The 25,613-nt window shown below is 40.5% G+C and overlaps 1 protein-coding gene and 1 pseudogene across 2 annotated transcripts in view; one reads left to right on the top strand and one right to left on the bottom strand.

The window, feature by feature from the left end:
- Nucleotides 1–25,613, top strand: part of KIF15 (kinesin family member 15) — a gene marked incomplete at its 5' end in the record, with an annotated part of 73,838 nt that overhangs the window by 29,454 nt on the left and 18,771 nt on the right. Inside the window, 13 exons of the mRNA XM_082663838.1 lie at nucleotides 5,768–5,977; nucleotides 7,225–7,350; nucleotides 7,517–7,639; nucleotides 9,601–9,724; nucleotides 10,262–10,338; nucleotides 10,561–10,770; nucleotides 11,893–12,070; nucleotides 14,065–14,206; nucleotides 15,019–15,160; nucleotides 21,739–21,936; nucleotides 22,688–22,795; nucleotides 23,061–23,166; nucleotides 24,065–24,230. Of these exons, the coding sequence (XP_082519964.1) occupies nucleotides 5,768–5,977; nucleotides 7,225–7,350; nucleotides 7,517–7,639; nucleotides 9,601–9,724; nucleotides 10,262–10,338; nucleotides 10,561–10,770; nucleotides 11,893–12,070; nucleotides 14,065–14,206; nucleotides 15,019–15,160; nucleotides 21,739–21,936; nucleotides 22,688–22,795; nucleotides 23,061–23,166; nucleotides 24,065–24,230 (1,910 nt within the window). The remainder of the gene's footprint in view (nucleotides 1–5,767; nucleotides 5,978–7,224; nucleotides 7,351–7,516; nucleotides 7,640–9,600; nucleotides 9,725–10,261; nucleotides 10,339–10,560; nucleotides 10,771–11,892; nucleotides 12,071–14,064; nucleotides 14,207–15,018; nucleotides 15,161–21,738; nucleotides 21,937–22,687; nucleotides 22,796–23,060; nucleotides 23,167–24,064; nucleotides 24,231–25,613) is intronic.
- LOC309829076 (protein LTO1 homolog) lies at nucleotides 20,115–21,394 on the bottom strand (annotated as a pseudogene). Its single transcript has 2 exons — nucleotides 21,340–21,394; nucleotides 20,115–20,612 (listed from the first exon to the last, which is right to left on the bottom strand). The product of its transcript is annotated as a protein LTO1 homolog (transcript).

Genomic DNA, 25,613 nt, shown 5'->3' with positions numbered 1-25,613 from the left:
CAGTATTCTGTTTATCATTTTTCATCAGGGCTTAAGATTGAGATAAACTTGTAGTTTTCCTTTTTCCTACTTTCCTTGTCTTGCTTTATTACCACCTTTATGTGTTTTCTGGAAATATGTGTGATTAGAATGACCTGTTCTTAAAAAGCATGTAGCACTCATCCCCAAAACATCTGGGCCTTGTGTTTAGTTACATTGATTATTTGTTTATTTATTTATTTATTTGGTAAGAAGATTTTTAACAACAAATAAAAATTCTTTAATAGACCTATGCAGGCATTTTGGGTCAGAAGTCTTGATAGGTTGCGTGTTCCTAGAAAAATTTTAGTTTCCTCTGAGTTTTCAAATATATTGGCATAAAGCTGTTCCTAGTATTCTCATTTTAAAAATCTTTGCTGTAACTACAATTCTGTTCTCTTTTTGAATAGTTGTGATGGTTTATATGGCCTTACTCTTTAATGTTTTATTTTTACTTTCTTTGGGTTTATCCTACTTTCCTTCCGACTTCTTAAGCTCGATGCTTAGCTCATTTTGGCCTTTCTTTTGTATTTAATGCTATAAATTTACTTAATATTACTTAAAGTTTATACAAGTTTTAATATCTTAACTGTCATATAGATCTAAGTATTATTCCGTTATAATTTCTTTTTTGACCCATGATTTACTTAGAAATGTGATTTTAAATTCCCCAATTTATGGGAAATTTAAATTTATTTTTCATGTTGACTGTTAATTGCATTGGGATCAGAGAATGTGGTCTTGTGTGATTCCTAGTCTTTGAGATTTATTGAGAAATTATTTATAGATTAATACAATGGCCAACTTTTATAAGGGTGTGCTTGAGAAGAATGTACATCCTTGGATATAGGGTTTTATATTTTTACAAATATTTTTTTGTCTGTATAATCTGTCAATACTTGAGATATATTAATCTCCAACTAAAGTGTTGGTTTTGTCTTGACTTTTGTCTATATACGTAAATATATATGTATACATATAGAGATAGACTTTTATTAGGGGCATATGCAAGTAGTAGAATTAATATATCTTCCTTTGATTTGAATTCGTAGTTTTGTATTTATATTAACACAGTTTTCTATTTTTTTTTTAATTTTTATTTTTGGCAGCGTTGGGTCTTTATTGCTTTATGCGGGCTTTCTCTAGTTGTGGAGAACGGAAGCTACTCTTCGTTGTGGTGCGCAGGCTTCTCATTGCAGTGGCTTCGCTTGTTGTGGAGCATGGGCTCAAGGTGCACAGGCTCAGTAGTTGTGGCATGGAGGCTCTAGAGCGCAGGCTCAGTAGTTGTGGCACATGGGCTTAGTTGTTCCGTGGCATGTGGGATCTTCCCGGACCAGGGCTTGAACCCGTGTCCCCTGCATTGGCAGGCAGATTCTTTTTATCTTTTTTTTCTTTTTTTTTTTTTTTTACGGTACGCGGACCTCTCACTGCTGTGGCCTCTCCTGCTGCGGAGCACAGGCTCTGGACGCGCAGGCCCAGCGGCCATGGCTCACGGGCCCAGACACTCCGCGGCATGTGGGACCATCCCGGACCGGGGCACGAACCTGCGCCCCCCGCATCGGCAGGCGGACCCCCAACCACTGCGCCACCAGGGAAGCCAGCAGGCGGATTCTTTTCCACTGCGCCACCAGAGAAGTCCCTAGTTTTCTATTATTAGCACAGTTTTCTGTTAACATATTTTGCCTTAAAAATTTATTTTGTCTGATATTGACATACCATTCAGCATTCTTTTGATTAGTTATTTGCCCGGTATATGTTTTCCCATCAGTCCTCTGTGTTTTAATGTTTTAAGTTTTTCTACAAGAAAAACCACGTAGTTATATCTTGCTTTAAAAAAAAAAATTTTTTTTTTGACAGCATCTTACCTATCTTTACGTAAGTATGATTGTTGATATTGTTGGACTGGTTTCTACTATCTTTCTTAGTGTTTTGTGTTCTGTTTTATTCAATGCTCTTTCCCCTTTCTTCCTTTCTTTTTAAAAAATATTTATTTATTTATTTGGCTGCGTCGGGTCTTAGTTGCAATATTCAGGATCTTTAGTTGCGGCATGTGAACCCTTAGTTGCAGCATGTGGGATCTAGTTCCCCAACCAGGGATCGAATCTGGGCCCCATGCATTGGGAGTGTGGAGTCTTCACCACTGGACCATCAGGGAAGTCCCTCTTGCTTCTTTTTAAGATGAGCAATTTTAGGTTAACAGCAAAAGTGAGGGGAATGTACAGTGATTTCTCATATATCCCGTGCTCCCCCAAATGGGTAGCCTTCCCCGTTTTAAACATTCCCCACTAAACTGGTTCAATTGATGAACTTACATTGATATCGTAATCACCCAAAGCCCATAGTTGACATCAGAGTTCACTCTTGGGTTGCCTTTTTGGTTTTGATCCCGTATGCAGCACCATTTGTTTAAAAAAATTTTTCTCATTTGGTTGCCTTTGCACCTTTAAAGAAAATCAATTGACCGTACGTGTATGGGTTTATATCTGACTGTATTCTGTTTCATTGATCTATGTGTCTGAATCAGTTACCAATACACAACTGTCTTGATATTGATATTGTTGCTCGATATTAGGCAAACCTGAGGATATCATAGGTTTGGTCTCCCCCCCACAATAAAGCAAATATTGCAATAAAGTGAGTCACATGAATGTTTTGGTTTCTCAGTGCATATAAAAGCGCTCTTCTGTAGCTTATTAAGTGTGCAATAGCATTATGTCTAAAAAAACAATGTATATACCTTAATTTAAAAATATTTTATTGTTAAAAAATGCTAACCATCCTCTGAGCCTTTAGTGAATCATAATCTTTTTGCTGCTGGAAGGTCTTTCCTCAGTGGTGATGGCTGCTGACGGATAGGGATGGTGGTTGCTGAAGGTTGGAATGGATGTTGCAATTTCTTAAGACAACAATGAAGTTTGCTGCATCAGGGGACTCTTACTGTCATGAATGATTTCTCTACAGCTGTTTGGTACCATTTTACCCATAGTGGAACTTCTTTCAGAATTGGAGTCAGTCCTCTCAAACCTTGCCCCGCTTTATCAACTACGTTTATATAATATTCTAAATCCTCTGTTGTCTTTTCAACAATCTTCACAGCATCTTCGCCAGGAGTAGATTCCATTTCAAGTAACCACTCTCTTTGCTCATCCATAAGAAGCAACCTCTCATCTGTTTTATCAGGAGATTGCAGCAGTTCAGTCACATCTTCAGGCTCCACTTCTAATTCTACTTCTCTTGCTATTCCTACCACATCTGTGTTATTTCCTCCACTGAAGTCTTGGACCCCTCAAAATCACCCGTGAGGGTTGGAATCAACTTCTTCCAAAGTCCTGTTAATGTTGATATTTTGTCCTCTTGCCACGAGTCGTGAATGTTCTTTATGGCATCTAGAGTGGTGAATCCTTTCTAGGAAGTTTTAGTTGACTTTCCTCAGATCCATGAGAGGAATCACTATCCATGGCAGCTTTAGTCTTGTGAAGTATATTTCTTCGATAATAAGATTTGAAAGTCAAAATGACTCCTTGATCCATGGGCTGCAGAATGGATGTTGTATTAGCAGCCATGAAAACAACATTAACCTTGTTGTACATCTCCACCAGAGCCCTTGGGTGACCAGGTGTATTGTCAATGAGCAATACTATTTTCAAAGGAATTTTTTTTTCTGAGCAATAGGTCTCAACAGTGACCTTAAAATATTCAGTAAACCATGTTGTAAACAAATGTGCTGTCATCCAGGCTTTGTTGTTCCAGTTATAGAGCATAGGCAGAGTAGATTTAGCATAATTCTTAAGGCTCTAGGAATTTTAGAATGGTAAATGAGCATTGGCTTCAACTTAGTCACCAGCTACATTAGCCTCTAACAAGAGAGTCAGCCTTGCTTGACACAGGGTTGCCACAAACCTTCAATTTGTAAAAAACATAATATCTGCAAAGCACAGTAAAATGAGTTAGGCCTGTATTGTTATTGCTGAGAAGTACATCTTGAGATCAGGTAGAGTAAGTTCTCTAATTTCTTAACAATTAGTTTGGTTATTCTTTAGTCCTTTGCATTTTCATATACTCAGATTTAGTTTGTTAGTTTCTACAGAAAAGACTGCTGGGATTTTTGAGTGGGATTGGGTTGAATCTGTCGATCAATTTGGGGAGAATTAATATCTTAACAATATTGAGTCTGCCAATCCATGAATATTCACCAAATAGTTTTGTGTTTTGTTTTTGATTTTTGTTTGTATTTGGCCTTTGCATAAGTATTTAAATAAGCAGACTTGTATTTGCTTTTTCACCTTATATTGCACAAATGATAGCATATTTTACACTTTTACACTTGCTTTTTTAAAATTTTTATTTTTATAAATTTATTTATTTATTTTTGGCTGTGTTGGGTCTTCGTTGCTGTGCATGGGCTTTCTCTAATTGAGGCGAGTAGGGGCTACTCTTTGTTGAGGTGCACAGCCTCCTCATTGCAGTGGCTTCTCTTGTTGCGGATCACGGGCTCTAGGCACGTGGGCTTCAGTAGTTGTTGCACATGGGCTGAGTAGTTGTGACTCGCGGGCTCTAGAGCGCAGGCTCAGTAGTTGTGGCGCACATGCTTAGTTGCTCCGCGGCATGTGGGATCTTCCCGGACCAGGGTTCGAATCCGTGTCCCCGTCATTGGCAGGCGGATTCTTAACCACGGCACCACCAGGGAAGCCCTGCACTTGCTTTTTTAAGCTAATAGTATTTTGAAATTTGTCCCGTGTTTGAGGATCTCTCTCTCTTTCTCTTTGCAGCTGTATGAATGTATCATTATCTACTATTTAATATACAGTATTTAGTGTTGTGAAAAGGAAGCATGAACTACTAACCAAAAAAATAAAGATATAAACAATTTCATTTTTATGCTATGGCTGGTTAATAGAGAGGGTTATAACAGCTCCATTTATTGAGTGTATGTGCTAAGCCCTGTGCTAACTTCTTTTGTATACGTTATTTCATTTAATTTTTTATCTACTTTTTGAGATAAGCTACTAATTTCTTCATTTTATCCAATACATATTATGACCATGCCACTCAAGAATGTAGTTCTCAGACTATGGGTGTCACATAGGAGGTTGTTAGAAATGCAGGATCTCAGTCTCTACCTCACGTCTGCTGAGTCAGAATCTGACATTTAACCAGATCCTAGCTGATTAGCATTCATATTACAGTTTGAGATGTTCTGCCCTGTGAGGTAGGTACCCATATTCCCATTATACAAATATAGGACTGAGCCTTGAAAAGGTCAACTGGCCCCCAGACCACACAACTGGTAGATAGTGGAGCCAAGAGTTGAACTCATGTTCATCCTGTTCTAGAGTCTGCAGTCTGAACCTTCATGTATCTGCTTGCCACAGGGAATAGGGAGGGAAAACAAATACTTTGTAGACCAAAAGAGCTAATAAAACTTTGGGCTTGAAGGTAATTTTAAGATTTATTTTATCTAACTTTCTCATAGTCTCGGTAAAGAAGAGGGTTCAGAGAGATTTTGCGATTTGCATTGAGTTAATACAAATAGAGAAATGGCAAAACCCATTCTAGATCCTATGCCTTCTGATTTCCTGCTTGTTTTCTTTCATGACATGGAGAAGAATCAAAAAAGGAAAGGGAAAGGAAAATAATTTGAGTGTATTCCTCATTAGATAGTCTCTCACCACTCTTTGCAAATCCTACTGATGTTCGTGGCTGTTGTGACCACTTGGAAGTCGTGATAACGTATTTTCCTTTTGCCTAGGTGTTGTCTGGAGGGTGGAGAAACAGACGTGTGGCATCAACATCAATGAATAGAGAATCCTCTAGGTCTCATGCAGTCTTTACAATTACAATAGAGTCGATGGAGAAAAGCCATGAAACTGTGAACATACGGACCTCCCTTCTCAATCTGGTGGATTTAGCAGGATCTGAAAGGCAAAAAGATACCCATGCAGAAGGGATGAGATTGAAGGTAAGAATGGAATTATGGTCTTCAATTCTTGACTGAATTATTACTAGAAGTCAATACCAAGCTAAGTGTTTTGAGGGCTACAAAGGCTTAAGAAATTGCTTTCATCCAAAAGGTTATAGAAATTTTTGTTGTGGGGTAGGGACAGTAAACATACATGGGATATGACAAGTGTCAGTAGCAAGAGTATTTGAATTCATGCCAGAAGGGGTGATATTATGAGTGGTAGCAGGGATCAGAGGAAGAAGGGTGTGACATGGCCTGCTTGGGGGAAGCATGGCAAAGTAGTTCTTGAGTTAAGGGTTAAGGACCTCGTTCTAGGCTAAGGTATTACCAGAAGTTCTTGCTAATATGTATTGCTAATGTTTATATGTATATGTATGGTAATATGTACTGTCAATAAAATGTGTGTGGCGGTCCAGTGGTTAGGATTTCGCTCTTCCAATGCAAGGGACACAGGTTCAATCCTTGGTCAGGGAACTAAGATCCCACATGCCCTGCGGACAAAAAAAATAAATAAATAAAATGTGTGTGGATTCTACAGTTTAGAATATATAAGGGCGGGGCAGGGAGAAGAGTCAGAAATGGTAGAGGAGAGGGTCTTGTTTGCCTTAAAAGTGAGGGTTTGAGCTGCTTGAGCTCTCAGGCAGTTTCAGTCTGTCTCACATTTGTGTTTCTATGGGGACATGAAGCAAAGAAAAATAGCATAAGTTCAAAATAGGACATATGCTGGGCCCATTCTAAATGCTTTATATATATTAGCTATTTAACCGTCCCAACAACTCTGGGAAGTGATCCTATTATCCTTTCTATTTTGAAGAAACTGGAGGAAATTTTCCAGGGGCACATGGCTAAGAGTCGCTGAGATTCAAATGGTAATCCAGCTCCACAGACAGGGCTGTCAACTGTGACCCTAAACCACCTTTCCGAATGGTAACAGATAGTGGCAACTCCGAACTCATCACATCTTGCTTAATAATTTCTATTCCTCCTCTCTTTTTTCTATTCTCCCACTTCTGCAGACCCAGTTATCGAAATATGCTCCCTACGGTAAAAATCCAGTGTAACACGTTTAACCCAAACATTTTTCTTTTCTCCTGAAACCAGTCTTTTAAAGGGGTTTTATTATACATTACATTGTAGAATTAGACTGAATGTTCTCTTGTAATATGCTAGGTATATTTTAATTCAAAATACTAAAAAGACACCAGTGCACCTCAATTTTTTGTTCTTTTTCCCAAACGCCCTAGGAAGCAGGTAACATAAACCGATCGTTGAGCTGCCTGGGCCAGGTGATTACTGCGCTTGTCGATGTGGGTAATGGAAAACAGAGACACGTTTGCTACAGAGACTCCAAACTTACCTTCTTACTCCGGGTAAAGTAGATCATTGGGTTCCTGGGCCCCTGTTTTGGTTATGCTCACTATGGTTGGTAGTCGGATAATCTCTCAGCCTTGGTGCTAATAGTATACATTTTCTTTGTTTAAAAAACATCTTGTGGTTTCTCCCCTGAAAATTTGTACCATTCATATCATTAAACAGGATTCCCTTGGAGGTAATGCCAAAACAGCCATAATTGCAAATGTTCATCCTGGATCTAGGTGTTTTGGGGAAACCCTATCAACGCTTAATTTTGCCCAAAGAGCCAAGCTGATTAAAAATAAGGTAAAATATTGAGTATGCTTAAGTAAATTATAAGAATATTTAAGCTTGCAGTATCTCACTTTTGTGATTGCCCTCATATTAACATTAGCTTTTAGTTATTGTATTTCTCTGTTGCGAAAGCCTAACTCTAAGCAGGGTTTCTATTTTATCTTTCCGAGCCTTCTATATCGCTCATGTAATTTGAGACTAGAATAGGTCTTGTGGTCATTATTGTTTGGCTAGTTTTTTCTGAAGGGAAGGCAAAGTTTTTCTTTTGTAATTGGGCTGGAGACTAAATTTATTTACCTAAACCACGCTATCGGAGCTGGGTGCTGGGAGCAGGAGGATCCGCTATGAATGTAATTTGATGCTATTGACCAACTTTGTCTTTCAAGTTGTCTGTAACTCTAAGGATTCCTCATTTTTCTTTATATACAAGAAGTTTCCTTGATACTTGTGTACACCAGTGGTCAGAAAACTTCCTGTAAAGGGCCCAAGAGGTAAATAATTTCGGCTTCTTGGACCATATGGTCTCTGTCCCAACCATTCAGCTCTGCCTTTGTAGTGAGAAAGCAGCTGTAGATGATATGTAAACATATGGGCATGGCTGTGTTCAAGCAGCGCTTCGCCAACCCCTGGTGCAGACTGTCAAAAGACCAAGGAGTTCCCCACTTGCTTTGGAGAGGTTGGAGGGCTCTTTGGTTCTAGACAAAAGAATCAAAGGGCATAAATTGGCAAATTAATTTCCTTTCTCTTTCAAAGGAGAAAGTGGTCATTGTTACCTCCCAAAATAGACTCCCTGGTGATCTTATCATGGTAAAAGCAAAGAGGTCCATGTTGCCTCTTCCCTTGGGTAAGGCAGAAGAGTATAGGTCTGGTTATTCATTCATTTTATTGGAGTATGAACCCCCTGTGGGATATTTGTAATATGAGGAGGAAAATCATTAGAGCTTCCTGACCCTATCTCTTGGGACTTACTAGAAGATTTTGGAGAGTGGAGAACTGCAGGGATAATTAGAATTATGTCACTGATGTGACAGTGATGTCACAGTGTATAGGAATGCCTTTTAATGAGGCTGTCCATAAGAATCAAAAATAACTAGAAATGGCTTCTTAACACATGAAATAACAAAACCAGGAGCCTTATACTAGTCCCTGCCAATGGTGAGTCCTCTGCTGCAGCCTACCAAGGGAAAGTGGCTCGGATGTCTGGAATTTGTTTAAGGGTGAACAGTCCTTCCCAGTGGGCAGACCCAGCTACAGACAGGAACATGGGGACCTTGGGGCTGTCAGAGGTTTCTCCCTCACTCTGGAGTATTGGGTGTTTGATTTGGTTGGGTCTCAGCTCTTGACTCTTGTTATCACCCTCTAGGTTTTGTGAGACTTTATGAACTTCTTAGAAGTCATCTCAAATAAGACATTTCTTTAAAACAGCCTTTAGTTTGATAATAAAACAGAAATGGAGTTGTCAAACCAACTCTCCCTTCCAGGCGACTGTTAGGAAATACAGGGTTGGATTTTTCTGGAGACGGTGGTTTCTTCCAAGCCAGTGGAGCTCAGGTCATCTCTGCAGTTCCTTACACCTCTTTAGGGAGTGAAGACAGGGGGAGGTGACACTCATGGAGGTATTTGCTCTTCATGGGGTGGGGTTATCTCAGGAAGAAGCCAGTGTTAGATGAATATACGTTGATCCCAGAGGTGACCCAGCCCAGCAGGGCCCAGGGCTAGTCAACAGAGCAGAGACCTAAGTGGGGGCTTGGGGAGGGGAGGGGAAAGAGTCTCTGGCTCTTGGTGTGAAGGCAGAGGGGAAGGAAGCTCCCTCCGCACTGCAGCACACTGATTTTGGAGGCCTTTGGACTGTTTGTGAGATGCAAGTGCAGTTTTGTTTGGTCTTCGTCAGTCCAAATCATACAAACAAATATAAACACGAGACCGTATGACTCAGCATTCTTTTAATGCTTTTTAAAAAAATTCTTGAACAGGCAGTGGTAAATGAAGACACGCAAGGAAATGTGACCCAGCTCCAAGCTGAAGTGAAGAGGCTCAAAGAGCAGCTGGCCCAGCTTACTGCAGGGCAGATACTACCAGAAAGCTTTCGGACCGGAGGTACGACGAGCGCGGTGTCCTCTAACCTGAGGAAATCCAGGTGTGGGTATTAGTATGAGAGCCCTCCAGTGACAGACACAACGCAGTAAGGCTACCCAGATTTCCCACAAGTGTCTGTTCCTGTTTATTTCACCTACATAGGAACATGGTACTTTGTAACCAGACACAGTTACCACAGGTACTGATTTCTGTGAGATGTGGGAAGGGGGAATAGAAATAATTTTGAATAATTTATCCCTAATAAGTGCTAAAAAGAGATACTAGTAAATTTCATTTAGATCCACTTCCAAGATTCTGTCATATGTAATCTTTATATGTTTACTAAATTGGATATGAGAGACTTACTTTTCTTCAAAGAATAGGTAATTTGTAGACTGGGTTAATTTGAAATTCATGATCTGGTGATGAGAGTCTGATTCTTTAAGACGAATTGAGAGCAGTCCATCAAAGGCTATTTTAGCTCATTTCTTGTTCTTAAAATTTGGGAGATAAAACATTTTTCCTCTTTCCTTTTCTTTCTTACTGGACCCGTTACAGGCAAAGACGAGACTGACTACATGAAGTATTTCCGAGAGGCAATGTTATTTTTTAAGAAATCTGAACAGGAAAAGAAGGTAGGAAACTGAATTAGTAAAAGGGGATTCAAGATATTTTAGGCTTTCACTATGAGGAGCTTTTCCGAGTGAAATAAATGGCACAAGTAAATACAACGAGGACTGAAAAACCTAATTTTGCCTTTGAGATTAAATGTGAAGTTAGTGTTTATTGCTTGTTTTGTGAAAATTTAGGGAAGCCCAGTTATTTTTTATGTTTAACCAAATTATGAATTTCTTAAGTCTTTGGTAGAAAAAGTTAGCCAATTGGAAGACCTCACCCTCAAAAAAGAAAAATTTATTCAATCTAATAAAATGATCATGAAATTCCGAGAGGATCAAATAATGCGCCTAGAGAAGCTCCACAAGGAATCCCGGGGAAGTTTTCTGCCCGAGGAGCAGGATCTTTTGCTGTCGGAATTGAGGGATGAGATTCAAACTCTGCGAGAACAAGTGAGTACATGACATTCGCAGTAACTGTAAAACTAAAAGAAGTTCAAGGCAAGTATGAATCAGTCACCAAGTTGGTCAGTAAATTTTTCTAATTTAATACAAGAGAAAGTGTTTTTTTTTTGGTTTTGTTTTGTTTTCTTGCGGTATGCGGGCCTCTCACTGCTGTGGCCTCTCCCACTGTGGAGCACAGGCTCCAGACGCGCAGGCTCAGCGGCCATGGCTCACGGGCCCAGCCGTTCCGCGGCATGTGGGATCCTCCCAGACCGGGGCACGAACCCACGTCCCCTGCATCGGCAGGCGGACTCTCAACCACTGCGCCACCAGGGAAGCCCGAGAAAGTGTTTTAAATGAATTCAACTGACAGTATGATTGCATAATGTGCCCCCCACACACACAATTTTCTAAACTAGTAAAACCTGAAGGGAGAAGGGAGGATGTGGTGGTGGTGGTGTCACTGCCCTGGCAGTTAGCCCCAGCAGGCCAAGCACACTTCCTCCCAGTGGGCACCTGGGGTTATCGGAGCCGGTAGTCTCTTCACAGCTGAGCCCTTTGAAGTGTTGTTGTTTTTCCTTTTCCCTGAGAATCTGGATAGTTGACACAGGTGCGTAATTAAAAAACAGGATAATCTCTCACCAGAGGGGATATCTTTTGAGAGTTTTTCTGCATTTTCCAACTAATATTGATAGATGTTTTTACTTTTATCCCTTTTGTGCACAGAAGACAGCATACGCACTTTTCTGTACCTTGCCCTTTTCATTTAATGTGTCTTTGGGGGGCATTCCACCCTGGTCAGTAGAGAGTTTCCTAATTCTTTTCAGTGTGTTAATTCAAGCCGTCTACTTTGCAGGAAGAGCCTGCCACAATGTGCACCCTGTGCTTATCACCGCAGGTGCCTGGGTGAACGTTTCAGGGGTAGACGGGGAAGTTTCGAGTTTCCAGACCCGAATGTAGAGTTCAGAGTTGTAGGATATGCACGTATTCAGTCTGATGGTAAAAGCTGAAGTGCTCCCCACCCCCGCAGTGCCTGCGGCGTCCACAGTGTTTGCTGTTGGCTTTCAGAAAGACTTGTTCACTGAGGTCATGTTTGTAAATACGTAGGTCTCTAATTCTTCCATGTGACAGGTAGAGCACCACCCCAGAGTTGCAAAATATGCTATGGAAAATCATTCCCTCAGGGAGGAGAACAGAAGACTGAGATTGTCACAGCCTGTGAAAAGAGCCCACGAAATGGATGCCCAGACCATCGCAATCCTGGAAAAAGCTTTCTTTGAAGTATCTGGCACAGAGAAAAATGACAAAAGTAAGACGTGATAGTTGTAAACATGCCTTCTAGGGGCGAAGGGACTGTTTAAAAGGGCATCGATATTGCCTTGCATTGAGGGTTTTCATTTTAGCCTCTAGACCTGGTGTACAAACTTCTTATATACATACTTATTCTTTATGAAGGCTAGTAGATACCCATTAGCAAAGGAATACTCAGAATATCTCTGTCTTACAGATAAAAGATTGATACAGATATTACTTTACACTTTTATTAAATGGAATTTTCCTATTTTAAGTATTTGAAATGAAAAGTACTTAACTAATGACAACATGAATGAGTGTAGAGTTGAGATATTTATTCACCTGACGAACATCTGTACAGTGTGAGAGATGTCAGAGTGATCAGACTCACGGTCCAGCCAGCACAGTGATTGGTCCTGATGTCATGGTTGCGGGTCATGCTTGCCAGTGTACGTTCTGCTCTACATTAGTTCTGTAAGTTTACTGTTACTCTCTGAAAAGTGGTTTAGTTACTGATGTGATTTACACGCGTGGCAGCTATTGGTGTTAATGCTCTGGGATTTGGTAACAAAGTCTATGTTTGCTCCATTCTTAGAGTGAATATCTTCATGGTCTTTTATCACACTCTGTTTCAGCCTTTGTTTCTCTTTAGGTTGAAATTGAGATCGTTCTAATCTTTTTATACTGCAATGATAAAGGAAAAAAATACTTTTTAAATTTCCTTTTCCAAGCCTTCTTCCATTCTGTTATGAATTAACAAAAGAATAAAATTCACAGAATATGGGTTGTAGAGAGACCACAATTTTAGATGCAAAGTTAAAATCAGGTTTTCTATATTAACTATTTTTTCCTACAATGCTCTGTATTTTGTTGGCCATTTTGCCCTCAGTAGTACCTTAACTTACTATCTTTGAAAGATACTAATGGTAATTTCTGGACCTCACCATCTTCTAAACATACATCATTCTCTAAACAATTTCTTTTTTAATAAGCAGTTTGGGTATTTACTTCAATCTTTCTTTTTTTTTTTTAAACATTTATTTTATTAATTTATTTTCCTTATTTTTTTTTGGCTGCGTCGGGTCTTACTTGCGGCACATGGGTTCTTTGTTGAGGCATCTCTGTTGAAGCATGCAGAATCTTTTCATTACAGTGTGCAGTCTGCTCGGGTTTCTGTCTAGCTGTGGCACATGGTCTTCTCTCTAGTTGTGGCATGCAGGTTTTCTCTCTCTAGTTGTGGTGCACAGACTCCAGGGCTCATGGGTCCTGTAGTTGTGGCACGTGGGCTCCAGAGCACGTGGGCTTCTCTGTAGTTTGCGGCAGGCGGGCTCTCATTGAGGTGCACGAGCTCAAGAGTTGTGGTGCATGGGCTTAGTTGCTCCACGGCATGTGAGATCTTAGTTGCCTGGACAGGGATCGAGCCCACGTCCCCTGCATTGGAAAGCTGATTCTTTACCACTGGACCACCAGGGAAGTCCCTCTCTAAACATTTTTACATGTTATTTCCCATACTGAAACTCAGTGGCACTCTTTTCAACAAAATCAGCCTTTTAAGCAATCCCTGAAAATTAATATATTCTACCTGGTAGATGATACCAAGTTCTTTCAGTTGGCTGCCATTGCTATTTGTTTCTTTTGCTAAAAATTCATTGACCGTTGGCACTAATTCCTGCAAGATTCAATTGGTGATGTTTCTCTGTCCAGCAGTGTGGGTGTTATACTTCAGTCATTGTTTGCTCTTTTCACTTAATGGAAAAGGTGTTGGCTTAAATATGCCCCATCATCCTGTGGCTTCACAGCTTCTCAGAAACAACTTCTGATACTCTTTGATGCACTGGGTTGTGTCTTACGTCTCCTCTTGAGTTACAGGCTCTTGTATTTTAGGGTCCACTTTCCAGTGATTTCTCTTTTTTCCTCCTTGTGCTTCAAAATTGATACCTGGCAAAGAACTTAGAATATGTATTCTGTTATTTTTCTCTTTCAAAGACCAGGTTGTTTCCTTATTATCAGGTCAGCAAAGATTCTCTCCTAAAGCTCCGAAAGAGCCATGTTCGTTAGCAAACACTGAGAAGTTAAAAGCACAACTCCTGCAAGTTCAGACAGAGCTGAATAATTCAAAGCAAGAATATGAAGAATTCAAAGAACTAACTAGGTAAAGTATAAATACACATTCATGCTTACTATTTCTGATCTTTTAGTGTTGGTTTGTTTTGGTGTTTAGCATTGATGATTTAATTGAGCATTTACCTTAAATATTCTAATATAGCAGCTAACTTGTTTTGACATGAAGGAAAAGGGCTTGCATCTAGCTCTTTTTCTTTACTCATTTTTAAAAATTGAGGTACAGTTGACATAAACTTCTAGTCTTTAATAATATATTCAATGAACTAGATGATACAGATGTTTTAAGGGATATACCTATTGAGATGAGTATCTGTTAAAGTTACTTGTAAATTCTTTATCTGGCCAGCAAATTTAAATCACCACTGTTATGAATTAGATCAGGATTTTTAGAAATTACAGGTTTGTTAATATCCTTTTTTTTGACATTCAAGTTCTATGCAGTTATTTATTTTTTATTAAATTTTTCCTGTTAATATTGTCACTTGATATTCTTTGTAAAAGAAAACAAAGATAAACCACATTCATATTATAACTAAGATTAATCCTATTCTAAAATATATAGAAATGTTTGTTTTAAAAATAACATATTACATATGGAATCATTGTGGATTGTTTGGGCTTTTGAATTGGAGTGCTACCATTTGTTAGTTGAATACCTTAAACAGTCATCAATCTCTGAGCTGTATTTTACCCAATTGGAAAATCCCAGTAATAATCTGAAAATATCTCTGATTTAAAGAGATAACTATAAAGTTTTGTGAGAATATAAACTGTAAAGTACTCTACAAATGTATGACATTACTTATTACCTGAAACACTCAATATTATAATATGTATTAGGAAAAGGCAGCTGGAATTAGAATCAGAGCTTCAGTCTTTGCAAAAAGCGAACCTTAATCTTGAAAACCTTTTGGAAGCAACAAAAGCCTGCAAGCGGCAAGAAGTTTCTCAGCTGAATAAAATTCATGCTGAAACACTTAAGGTAGGTAATCTGAAGCAATACTTCAACCTTAAGTCAGTGGTGTCTCATTTTGTTAATAATGGAGAGTCTGCACAGATTATCTCCAGATACAGATAGAATCCCTTGCCAACAGTTAACCCCAGGATAATACTAGTCCTAGGGTTCTGATGTATACCCCCAGTGGCAGGGTCGTGTAGGGAAGATTACAGCATTTGGAATCAGACCTGGGTTCAAATTCTAATCTGTCAGTAACCTTAGGCAGGGTTTCCTAACTTCTGAGCCTCATTTATTGCCTCTGAATTGGAGACGAGGCCAACTTAATAACAGGGTTTTTCGAGCATTAAATGAGGTAATAAAGTTCCTGGCACCTGATGGCTCTCAGTATATGGCAATTGTTGCTATAATGTGTTGTGTGCTCAAAGCTTGCAGTGGAAGAATAGAAATCCTAAAGATAAAGACCACTAAAGGATCAAGGGTAACATGGGGGATAATAGAAGGGATGGTTCCCCTAAATAACCATAGCCCTCATGAAAGAAGAAAACTGTGAGCATCTGAGAATGAGGAGAGGGAAGGGGAATACATAAGGAAGGCAAAGGTTAAGAAGCTGATGCTGCTCATCCTGGTTATTTTAACTTTTGGACCAAATTCTCTGAAGGCTTGAAAAAACCCTTTCCTTATACATCTTAAAAATAATAGGTGTTTATCTCTAATGGTTATCTTTATCAGTGATGCTTTTTGTATCACTTAATAGGATACTGCTTTTCAAAGTAATTTTATTTGTTTGAATAGGTAATCACATGACGGGAATTTTTTTTTTTTTTTCTTTGCGGTACGCGGGCCTCTCACTATTGTGGCCTCTCCCGTTGCGGAGCACAGGCTCTGGACGCACAGGCTCAGAAGCCATGGCTCACGGGCCTAGCTGTTCCACGGCATGTGGGATCTTCCCGGACCGGAGCATGAACCCGTGTCCCTTGCATCGGCAGGCAGACTCTCAACCACTGTGCCACCAGGGAAGCCCGGAAAATTTTTCTTTCATATTATTTATTTGGTTGCACTGGGTCTTAGTTGCAGCAGGCAAGCTCCTTAGTTGCGGCTTGCCGGCTCCTTAGATGCAGTACCTGGGCTCCTTAATTGTGGCATGCAAAGTTTTAGTTGCAGCATGGATGTGGGATCTAATTCCCTGGCCAGGGATCGAACCCAGGCCCCCTGCATTGGGAGCGTAGAGTCTTAACCGCTGCACCACCAGGGAAGTCCCATGACTGGAATTTTTAAAGGTACAAAGTGACAAGTCTCATTCTGTCTGCTGTCCTTTCAGCCAACCAAGACCCTCCTTGGAGGCAGACAATGTCACGAAGTTTTTTTGTTTTTTCTTTCTTTTTCATATATTTTTTTTATTTTTCACAAACAGTAGCATACACATACACATCATTCTACACCTCAATTTTTTGTTTAAACATAATGATATTTTAGAGTTTGTCCCATGTCTAAAGGGAGAAAAACAAACTTTATTCTCATTTATTTATTTTTTGGCTGCGTTGGGTCTTTGTTGCTGCGCACAGGCTTTCTCTAGTTGCGGTGAGCGGGGGCTACTCTTCGTTGCAGTGCGCGGGCTTCTCATTGTGGTGGCTTCTCTTGTTGTGGAGCATGGGCTCTAGGTGCGTGGCCTTCAGTAGTTGCAGCACGCAGGCTCAATAGTTCTGACACACAGACTTAGTTGCTCCACGGCATGTGGAATCTTCCCGGACCAGGGCTTGAACTCGTGTCCCCTGCATTGGCAGCCAGATTCTTAACCACTGCGCCACCAGGGAAGTCCCTCTCTCCTTTTTGTTTTGTTTGTTTTGGCAGCTGCACAAGAATATACTGTATGGATATATCATGATTTAACTTGATATATATCAAGTTAAATACTATTATTTAACTTGAAAATACTATTTTCAAGTAAATACAAGAAAAATACTATTTTTTCTTATAAAGGTAGAATTTTTAAGGTTGCTCTTTTAAAAAGGCAGCCTTTAAAATCTGTGCAGGAAATTATTTTAAAATACTTGCAGAATATCACCAAATGTTTCATAATTTGAGTTTGTAGCCCCTTAGCAATAGAATTATAGAGCTTGAAGCACTGTGGCATTCTAGTCTACTTCTTTTTATAGCTGAGCAAACAGGATGAAGGGGATTAAAAGGTTTGCCAAGACTAGCATAGCAATTCAGGTCTTGTTGTTGTTGTTCATTTTTAATTATGTGAGAACTTTATGGATACATTATCCATGTTTAAAGGAAGTATACATATGTATACAAGTTTTGGTTAAAGTTCCTTTTGAGTACCACTGCCAATCTGGGTCTAATCTGGTCCTTCATCCCCCATCCCCATCCCCAGGGGTAATTTATCATCAATTTGGGAATCCTTTTTCTTAGCAATTTTGTACAGTAAATATACATAGTCTGAGAAGATATGTGGAGTTATTTCATAGAGTTTTTTTTTTCTTTTGTCGTACTTTGTTTTTAAAAATAAATGGAATCATCCTACATATGTTATTCTGCAATGGGCTTTTGTTAACTCAGGAATATGCCTTGGGTCTTTCCACATGAACTAGTACTTAGAACTCTACCTCATTTTAAACCCAGGCTTCTGTGCTTTGGAATAATTCCGTGGCTTATTTAGGTGGTTTCCAGTGCAAGCATTCTCCGGGGCGGGTTTTATGAAGGAGAAGTGGTAGTTTTAGGATGTTTCAGCATCCTGCTGAAGTGCCCTCCAAGTGGCTGCACCACATTCCTTCCCAGGAAGCCTGGGAGCACTCCTTCCACAGCACCGGCCCCAGAACTGGCATTGTTCGACAGTCTGATGGGTGAAAATGCTTTTAATTCTACTTCCCCTCATTTCTAGTGAGGTCAGACCACATCTTTTCCTATGTTCATAGCCATTGGTTGGAACATAGGAAAAGATGTTTGACCTATGAAAAAGTGCCTACTTTCCTCCTAGTTATTTATCTTGTGATTTGTAGGCGTTTTACGTGTTAATCTTTTGTTTGTTATGTATACTGCCAGTATATTCTGCCATCATGTTCCTTGTCTTTCATCTTTGTATGTGATACTTTTGTTATACAGAAGTTTGAAAATTTTGATATAGCCAGGTTTATTGATCTTTTATCTTTGCGACTTTCTTTTTTTGGCCGTGCCAAGTGGCTTGCTGGATCTTAGTTCCCTGACCAGAGATCGAACCCGAGCCCCAGCCGTGAAAGTGCCAAGTCCTGACCACTGGCCTGCCAGGGAATTCCCCCTTTGTGACTTTTTAAATACATTTTTAAAGGCCTAGACAATCTCAAGAGCATCAGTATATTCTACTTTCTTTTACTACTTTTATTTTATTTTATCTTATTTTTTTGCTTTAAAATACGCTGTTTATTTTTTTCTCTAATTATAAAAATAATATATTATGCAAACAGATAGTTTAGGAAACACAAAAATCCACCCAGGAAAACGACAACAAAAGCCCCTCCATTCCATTAGCCAGAGATAAGCGCTGCTGGTGTCTGTGACTACAGCACATCTGAGGCCGTGCGCCCAGCCCCGGCCTCTGCAGAACTGAGGTGGGGCTGCAGGCCAGGAACAAACAGCAAGACACATGTAAGACAGCCGGGCAGGATAAAGCCGGAGTCTTGTCTTCCAACATCTAGAAGCTGTTTCTCCCTCCTTGGCACACGGTGAGGGCCAGCGTCCCAGGCCCCGCAGGGACCACCCCCCCCACCAGCAGCTTCCAGGGGAGCACAGTTTACCCAGATGCTCTGGAATGATTTTAAAATCTGGAGGGGATTCACGGCTACCCCTGTGCTAATCTCACTCATGGCTTCCAGATCTGCTCCCTGGGCCAGAAGCGGGTGGGGAGAGGCCTCAGGCCGGGGTGCCTGAGGGGCCTGGACACGGGCCCCTCATGTGCAGAGAAATGCCCGGGAGCCACGCATCTCAGGGGGGACTGGCCTGCCTGGACCTCACCACATACAGACGATGCCTTTTAAGTCTGGGCAGAAGACAGAAGAACTCACAATAAAAGGAAGGCTGCAGTAAGGCTCCAAAGTTTCTGCACATGGAACGGTGACCATTTTTGATGCCGCAGAGCCCCACCCACCAGGGGACACAGGAAGAGCATGTCCCGGCGCCCTGAGGACAGGGCTGGCCTCTCCTCCTCTCAGCCAGACACCCACGTCTGTGGCCACAGGGGATGCCCCAGGGCTCCCCAGGGCACAGCGGGTACCTGCGGGCAAGGACCCTGAGCCTGTGGGTGCGACCGCACAGTCCAGAGCGGGCACCAGGAGACGGGGGAGAGAGCCGGGTGCCGGGGTTGGAGTCCCAGCTCTACCGCCCGCTGCCCTTGGACCAGGCAGTCTGTTGGGTCTTGGTTTCCTCATCTATAAAATGGGAATAATGCCCACCTCATGGGCTCCTGAAGGGACTAAATAAAACAGGAGAAGCAGGTCACAGCACTGGCACATCTCAAGGGTAAATAAATGTCACAGTACCCATCACTCCTTCCCATTAACCTGCTTCGTGTCAACCCTGTGGCTCTCACTTTTTTTAAAACTGTCCTTCTGAGCGCTGACCAAAGCCTGGGGGGTAAAGGGGAGGTTTATCCTATCCAGAGCCAACCCGAATCTAGATCCAGCCAGGCCTGCCAGGTGGCGAGAACCTGTGAGCCAGCGGCCTGGACCCTGGACCAGAGAAGAGCAGCCCCGCGAGGGCTCTGCCAGGGCCGCGTTCAGACTGCAGAGCAGACAGGGCCCAACAAAGGACGGGCTTGTGTGGAGGGGCCCCGTGGGGGGCACTGAGGCGATGCAGGCAGACCTCAGGGGAAGGCACCGGCCAAGCTGGAACTCTCCCCGCAACACTGAATCCCTCATCATTGTTTTGCCTTTAATCACATTTTTAAACACTTAACATACAAACATCTGTTCCTTGATGTTTTGTCTTTGTTCCTCTGTCACCCTCAAAATGAAAGTCCAGAACTTTCCGCACTAATTTTAAAGTTGGGCTGAACGTTTAGTAATGAACAAGGCTACTTAAATTTCCCTCTAATTTTGTCTGTCTTCGTGAAGTTTATCATGAGTAGGGTCATCATAAGGGAGTTTCTGAATCATTCCAATCAATGATTCTAAGACCTTCATCTTTTTGCTGTCTTTCTCAATGGTGGAACCGTGCAGGAGACATCTCCAAGCAAAACCAAAACCTTGGTAGCACCTGATCTCAGATCTGATTTTAGCTCCATGTAACGTGTTATACTGTCTTCCTTCAGTCATACCCAAACTACTTCCTTATTCATAGCCTTCCTGATACCCCTCCCTGTGAAACCTCTCATCCGCCATCACGATGGCATCGAACACGTCCTGACTCCCAGCCGTGGCGGCAGCCGCCCCGCCCCTCGGACTCGGCCGCCCCGTTCTGCGGCCACAGACCCGCAGAGCCTCGGGCACGGATGCCTCTTTTACTACTTTTATAATTTTCTTTTTACATTGAGATTTTTAATGTGTCTGCTATTTTATTTTTAAATGGCATGACATACAGGTTTACCTTTTTAAAAAAATACACCATGTTTTATATATGGAATCAAAAAAAATGGTTCTGAAGAACCTAGGGAGGGGCAGGACAGGAATAAAGACGCAGACATAGAGAATGGACTTGAGGACATGGGGAGGGGGAAGGGTAAGCTGGGACGAAATGAGAGAGTGGCGTGTACTTACATATGCTACCAAATGTAAAATAGATAGCTAGTGGGAAGCAGCTGCATAGCACAGGGAGATCAGCTTGGTGCTTTGTAACCACCTAGAGGGGTGGGATAGGGAGGGTGGGAGGGAGGGAGACGCAAGAGGAGGAGATATGGGGACATATGTATATGTACAGCTGATTCACTTTGTTATAAAGCAGAAACTAACACACCATTGTAAAGCAATTATACTCCAATAAAGATATTTTTAAAAATAATAAAATAAAATAGACCATGTTTTTCTCATTAATTTGAACTTTCCACATATAAATTATTCTAATTCTGGACTTTTTATTTTCTTCCAGTGTTCTGTTTGATTATACATATGCTAATAATGCATTGTTTTAGTGACCATACACTTCCTAATTTGTTGTCTTTTTGTCTCGCACTTTTTTTTTTTTTGTATACAGTTTAGAGTCGACTTATCAAGTTCCATTTTTAAAAATCTTACAGCAATTTTTGCTTGAGACTGCTTTGAACTGATAGGTTTGTTTCCACAAGGGCATTTCTATGCAGCCTCTCAAGGATACATTTTCTTTTCTTTTTTTTCTTAAATATTTGCTTATTTAGCTCCTCCAGGTCTTAGCTGCAGCATGTGGGATCTTTAGTTGCGGCGTGTGAACTCTTAGTTGTGGCATGTGGGATCTAGTTCTCTGACCAGGGATTGAACCTGGGCCCCATGCATTGGGAGCGTGGAGTCTTAGCCACTGGACCACCAGGGAAGTCCCAAGGATACCTTTTCTTTTCTCTTGATGAACAGAATTTTAATTTTATCCTCTCTGTTCACACAATTATAAATATGCTATTTTCATGTGTGCTAATGTTGTTTTCCTAATAATTTTTGCTGCAGATCATAACGACACCAACCAAGGCTTATCAACTTTGGTCTCGATCAGTACCAAAATTAAGCCCTGAACTGGAGAGCTTTGGCTCTGCACACACTCAGAATTCTAGCAGATTGGATAAGGATATCTTAAATGAGCCATTGCCACCTGAGATTAGTGAACAAGCTTTTGAAGCCATTTCTGAAGAGCACAGAATGGTGCAGGTACCTGTTTAGTATTAAAATCGTATATTTTTAAGGATGAGTGTGTAAAAATCCCTGGGTTAGAAATCAGCCTGCTCTTGTTCTTTTAATCTGCTTTGCAGTATTTAGCAAGTCACTTTCCACTTTCCTTGAGCTTTGGTTCTCTCGTGTGTAAAAAGACCAGTTTGCTACTAGCTTCTAGTTCCAGAACTGGTTTACACGGCACAGTGTTGTATCTGCTAAAGAAGATTAAATAGTTGAAAGAATCTTGTGATCAAATTTTAGACAGCTTTTGGTATATTTGAAATAACATGTGAAGTTTGTTTATCTCAGAATTCAGTGATTTATTTTTTCTTTTAAGAAGTTTATCTACTGTCTAGTAAAACTTACAGGGAGCCACGTCACCCCAAATTCCAAAATTTTGCCCTTCCACGGGTATGGAGACCTTTCTGGTGAAAGTCACTTCATATAGGCCTGAGAAAGTTTCTTAGAAGTCTCAAGATGGCTCTACGATTTAATCTATGATTTTAATTTTTATTACTTCTTTCCTTTGTGTTTGAAATTATCCACTTTGATGGGCCACAAGTATAATTCTGAAACATGAGAAATCATTAGTGTAGTCTTTTGAAGTGGTTTTCTGGCTCCAAACTGGCCTTTGATACCTTTGTCCATATGAGGTTTTGAGTTTTGTATTTTTAATGCAGAAGAAATTATGGAATGTTTAAGATGTCCATTAAAAGAATTTTTGGCCACTGAAGTTCTTGTGTTGCAGGAACAAATGTGTGCCCTTCAAGTCAAGTTGGATGAAGAAGAGCATAAAAACCTAAAGCTTCAGCGGCACATTGACAGACTGGAACATCATTCTACTCAAATGCAGGAGGTGAGACCGTGAGCATTGCCTCAGGAAAGACATGAAACAGATCCTCAAAGTAAGAGCATCCCAGGAAGGAAATGACTTTATGAAGCCTTGGTCAAGGTTTATTTGAGTTGTATTCTCTATTTTGTTACTTCACCTACTATAATGAGACACACATCCCTAGTCTGAATTTAAGACTAGATTGTAAAAACAGAAACAAGGTGATGATTTGGAGTGTGTCTTAACATGCTAGTATTTTTTTTCCAGTAAATTTATCTCTTTCCCAAAGCTTTTCTCGTCGGAAAGAACTGATTGGACCAAACAGCAGCAAGGGTATCTCTCTCAGTTGAATGTCCTTGAAAAGCAGCTTCAAGACACTCAGACCAAGAATGACTGTGAGTCTGAACACTGGAAGCTTCCTAATCTGAATACTGTAACTCAGTATCTTTTTACTCATATGGATAAAGTGTTGTCCCTGTGTTTTTGGTTGGTTGTTTCTGTTTGTTTGTTTTAAATTAGACCAGATGAGTAATAGCAATGTATTATAAAGGGTCATTTTTTCCAGGACTGCTCTCAAACAAATGATACAAATGTTTGCTTAAAGTTTTAATACTGCTTTGAAAACGAAGTGTCTTGAATTCATAAGATGAACGTTTTACTAGTGACAAAAAAGCATAAAATATATTTGTATATATTCATAGATGTGGGAATATCATTTAATTCCCAGTTCTTTCAGTTTCTTCTTTCATCAGAGTATTTGCAATAGCTTATGATAAAGCTAAGGCAAAAAAGACAGCCGTTTCCTTTTCTTTGATCTAAAAAGTAACCTAATTTTAATTCCAGTTGGAGTTTCCTTAGAAGACCAGAGTGTTTAACCTATTTTGGAAAGTTCTGGTGCATCTCCAAGGGTTTTCAATAAGTAAGATTAGGTCACTTAAAATACGTTAAATCTCTTGTCTTTTTTTCTTATTTGAAGAGTTTTGATGTACATTCTGCAGGAGAAATGTAGAAAAATCAAATGACCTAAATGTGAGGGACAGGTGTTAACTTTTTTTTTTTTGGTAGAAATATACCAAAAACCTTGAGCAAGGGAGAGGAAGAAAATAGCAATCTCAGTGCTCCTAGATACCTCCCATTTAGTTGTTCAAAATTTTTACACTTAAAATGGTCTCTTCAACTTGTTTTTGCTGATTGTGTGAAGGGTACGTATCAAATTTATTTGCCTCCTTTGTAAAACATACATGTAAAGAAAAGTCTGTTAAGAGTTATTATGTGTTTGTTTGTTTGTTTTAGTTTTGAAAAGTGAGGTACATGACCTGCGAGTAGTTCTTCATTCTGCAGACAAGGAGCTGTCTTCGGTGAAACTGGAATATATTTCATTCAGAGAGAGTCAGGAGAAAGAACTCAACAGCCTTTCTGAAAGACACATGCATGTACAGCTTCAACTAGATAATGTCAGGTAGAGTTGTTCCGTTATTGTTTCAAGTTGCCTGATTGGCCTGTAACCCAGGACTACTTGAAGTACAAGTGCTATAAACCCAACTCAAACTAGTTTAAAAAACTAAGAGGTAATTTATTGGAAATTCCCTGGCTGTCCAGTGGTTAGGACTCTGTGCTTTCACTGCCGAGGGCCTGGGTTTGATCCCTGGTCAGGGAACTAAAATCCTGCAAGCCGCATTGTGCCCCCGTTTAAAAAAAAAAAAAAAGGTAGTTTATTGACTCACGACATTGGGAAGCCCCAGAGGTGGTTTTGGTTTCATGGACAAACTAGATTGAATCTCAAACAATATTGTCAGTGTGCATCCCCATCCCCCCACCCCCCCCCAGCTTCTCTCCCTCACTTCCTCTTTCACTCCCTCCCTCCCTTTCTCTCTGCTCTTCTTCCCTCTGTGTATTGCCCTTATTCTCTTCTACTGTTGAGGACCTTGCTCTATGTGATGGAGAACAGATTGCCTCAGACAGCTCCATCTTCTGTCTCCTGGCATAACAATCCCTGCGAAGAAATTCTCTCTCCCCATTGCCGTATATCAATCCCAGAGAAAACTGGTATTGTTCTTGCTTGAGTCATCTGCTTACTTTTGGATCAGTCACTTGCCAAGTGTTGGCCCAACAGAGGTGATGTGTCTGTTTCCTCTCCAGCGGGAAAGGTGTGCTCTTACTAGAAGGGACAGTACAAGGTAGACCAAATATGTAGTTGCCACCCTTGTCCACAGTAACTCCAGAGGCTGGCGAGTTAGTCAAGTGCTGGCAATCTTGAAACAAAGTAATCTAAGATGTAAATTGTTTGGTTTTTTTCCTCACTAATTTCAACCTTTTGTAAAACGTAACGTAAAACCATCTTGTGGTTTTGATGCTATTTCCCAAGTCTATGGCAATAATTTAATAATGGACATTTTGATTGTGATACTGTGAGTGTGATATGAGTGTGACTGCTTACTCTAGAAAAGCTGCTAATAGACAACCTTGAATTTAGTTTTTGTAGACATTGCAAAGACTAAAACCTGTAAGCCTTGAGTGTTTTTTGAATATGCAACAAGGAATTAAAAATAGAGGAAGAAAACTTGAGGTCTGCATGTCTCCATAGACATGTTTTTGTTGGGCCTGCCCAGTATGGTTTTTGAAAACAATTTAGCATAAAATTTTTTAAATTGAGAACTTCCTAATAAAGATCCATATTTCAGCATCCTGTTAAAAATCCGACAAGTTGGTGGCACTGGGCCCACATTCTTGTATGGCAGCCATCCTTTAGAGAGGGGCCTGTGCTAAGTCAGCACAGCCTGCACTCCCCGGCACCGTTTCCCCAGCACCAAGACTGCTGGTCAATGGCTATTTGTCATCACAG

The sequence above is a fragment of the Grampus griseus genome, assembly GCF_964374135.1.
Source record: "Grampus griseus genome assembly, chromosome: 10".
NCBI lineage: Eukaryota > Metazoa > Chordata > Mammalia > Artiodactyla > Delphinidae > Grampus > Grampus griseus.
The sequence above is the reverse complement of the archived record's forward strand: the minus strand, read 5'-3'. Positions and strand labels throughout refer to the sequence as shown.